This window comes from Chenopodium quinoa, unplaced genomic scaffold (genome assembly GCF_001683475.1).
Source record: "Chenopodium quinoa cultivar QQ74 unplaced genomic scaffold, ASM168347v1, whole genome shotgun sequence".
Classification (NCBI taxonomy): Eukaryota; Viridiplantae; Streptophyta; class Magnoliopsida; order Caryophyllales; family Amaranthaceae; genus Chenopodium; species Chenopodium quinoa.
Genome location: NW_018743977.1, coordinates 38,207 through 41,247, shown reverse-complemented (window position 1 = coordinate 41,247; position 3,041 = coordinate 38,207). Strand labels below are relative to the sequence as shown.

Here is a 3,041-nt window from a genome sequence, read left to right as displayed (position 1 = left end):
ACCCAACTTTTCACTAAAATTAGCAATTGGTCGTTTATTCTGTAATAATACGGCACCGATACCAACCCCACTAGAATCACACTCTACCTCAAAAGGTTGACTAAAATCAGGTAATGCAAGAACCGGGGTCTCACAAAGCTTTTGTTTTATTAATTCAAACGCTCGTTGTGTTGTACCAGACCACTCAAATTTTCCCTTCTTCAAGCATTCAGTTATAGGAGCAGTAACAGCACTAAATTTTTTTATAAACCTTCTATAAAATGAAGCTAAACCATGAAAAGATCGTACCTCAGTAACGGTAGTAGAGGTAGGCCACGACTTGTCGGCTTCAATCTTTGTAGGATCCACACTAATACCTTCACCAGATATAATGTAACCAAGAAATGTAACCGAAGGAACCATAAAAGAGCATTTTTTCATCTTTCCGAACAACTTTTGTTCCCTTTATCAAATAATTGCCTTAAATGTCCCACATGCTCCTCTTCATTCTTACAATAAACAAGAATATCGTCGAGTTACACCACCACGAACTTCCCGAGAAAGGACTTAAGCACCTCATTCATCAATCTCATAAAAGTGCTTGGGGCATTTGCAAGCCCAAAAGGCATCACCATCCACTCATATAGCCCGTGCTTAGTCTTAAAAGCTGTTTTCCATTCATCTCCTTCATGCATGCGAATTTGATGATATACACTTCTCAAATCAATTTCTGAAAATACAGTAGCACCATGCAACTCATCAATCATATCATCCAATCGAGGAATAGGAAAACGATACTTAATAGTACGTTATATTATTTACCGCCCTACTATCAATGCACATACGCCATGTACCATCTTTTTTTGGCACTAATAATGCAGGAACTGCACATGGAATTATACTCTCTCTCACATAACCTCTCCCCATCAACTCTTCAATTTGTCTTTGTAATTCTTTAGTCTCCTCGGGATTGCACCTATAGGCTGGTTTGTTAGGAAGTTGAGAACCAGGAATAAGGTCAATTTGATGTTCAATCCCACGTAATGGAGGTAAGCCATGAGGTAAATCAATAGGAAACACATCCTTATACTCTTCTAATAAAGGTTTTAAGAAGGGATTTGAGGTGTTATCCCCTTCTTTTGACTCCATTTCTTTCATTAAGATAATATACAACTTACTGCCGTCTCCAATTTCCCTCAAAACTTCACCTTCAGTGGCAAACATATTCTCTTTTTTGGGCTTTTTATGGAGTTTGTGTATTTGTTCTCTGGTCAAAGGTTCTAAAATTATTTTTTTCTTGGTAAACAAAAGAGAATAAACATTTTGTTTCCCAAGGTACGACACCTCCCTATCAAACATCCAAGGTCTACCCAATAATAATTGACATGCATCCATAGGAACAACATCACAAAGCACATTATCAACATATGACCCCATGCTAAAAGAAATTAATGCTTGCTTATTTACTTTTACCTCATTACCATTGTTGAGCCACTGCAACTTGTAGGGTCGAGGGTGTGGTTTAGTAGGAAGCTTCAATTTGTCCACCAAAGAGAGTGCTACAACATTCGTACAACTCCCATTGTCAATAATCAAACTCCTCTTTTTGCCACCAATCAAACATTTTGAATGAAATATGAGTTCACGTTGCTCGTTTTCCTCCGTCACCGATTGAGAATGTAGAGTCCTTCGGAGCACCATACTAACATCACTATCACCCCCATATATATGCTCTCCAATATTCTCTTCCTCGTCTTCGGTTTCCACTAACACCTCATCATTTACTTGTTGTACTTTATCCCTCTGTGAAGCTATGGTCAATGCATAATTTGTAGCCTCATGCCAATCCTCCATTGTCATTACACGTTTATTGGGACACTCACGTGCATAATGTCCGACCCCTTGGCACTTAAAGCATTTAACAGTTGACTTATTACCTTCATTCTTGGAGTTTCTTGAATTTTCTCCTTTATTTTGTTGATTATTTTTGTCCCAAAATTCTGATTTTGTTGTTGTGCTAATGCCTTTGCTTGAGGACCCAACACCTTCCACTTTGTTAGGAGTTAGTGCCTTTGTATAACTCCTCACTTTAGTGCCACGTAGTTGCTTCTCAATTTTTAAAGCCAAAGAACTAAGCTCATCATATGTCCAAAATTGTTGCAATTCCACTACATTGGCTATATCAATATTAAGACCACGCAAGAACCTGCTCATACGTTGCTCTTCACCTTCTTCAATATCACAAGCTAAGCTAAGATTATCAAACTTCTTAGTGTATTGCTCGATGGACAACCCACCTTGTTGTAATGTATCAAGCAGTCTAAAAAGGTCTTGTTTATAAGTTTTTGGTACGAACCGCATTCTCAACGTTTTCTTTAATTTTGCCCAAGATTGAAGCTTCTCCTTCCCTTCTTTATCCCGAGCCCTTTTCATGCTCTCATACCATAAGGATGCATATCGAGACAACTTTAAGGTAGCATACTTAAACCTTCTTTGATCATCAAGGTCCTTAAAATCAAATATTCGCTCAATACGACGTTCCCACTCATAATGTACTTCAGGGTCTGCACTACCATCAAATTCGGGTAAATCTGTGAGTTTAATTTTGTCCTCTCGTCGCCTACTATTTTCTTGCTCCCCATGAATATGATTAAAGTTTCGACGCACCCGACCACCATTATCGTCGCTGCCGCTACGCCTCAATTCTCCCACACTAATATTAACTTGTTCCATACGTGTGTCCAACCCATCAAAACGCTCTAAAATCTTACCCACTGATGTAGTAAGTTTGTTTACATTGTCTGAGAGATAATCAATTTCGTTTCCGAAATTACGAGGTTGTTCTTCATCTCCAGGCATGTCTCTCGTTGGTTTCCCTCTTGCTCAATCAAGAGAGTCAATTACGTTAGACTACGCCGCAAGAATCCTCACCGAAAACCTTTGAACCTGGCTATGATACCACTTGATGCGTTTATACCCAAACGCTGAGGGTTTTCTTTTGGTCAATGTTAAACTCAAACGGAGCTAACACAAACCTATGCTAGATTTTGATCAATCGGATC

General features: G+C 38.8%; 1 protein-coding gene across 1 annotated transcript; it reads right to left on the bottom strand.

Annotated features, from left to right (window-relative positions):
* Window positions 1-777: 777 nt before the first annotated feature.
* Window positions 778-2,838, bottom strand: LOC110689652. Its single transcript, XM_021866417.1, has 2 exons — window positions 2,068-2,838; window positions 778-1,887 (listed from the first exon to the last, which is right to left on the bottom strand). The coding sequence occupies exons 1-2, from the start codon at window positions 2,836-2,838 to the stop codon at window positions 778-780; spliced, it is 1,881 nt and encodes a 626-aa protein (XP_021722109.1).
* Between the last annotated feature and the right edge of the window lie 203 nt (window positions 2,839-3,041).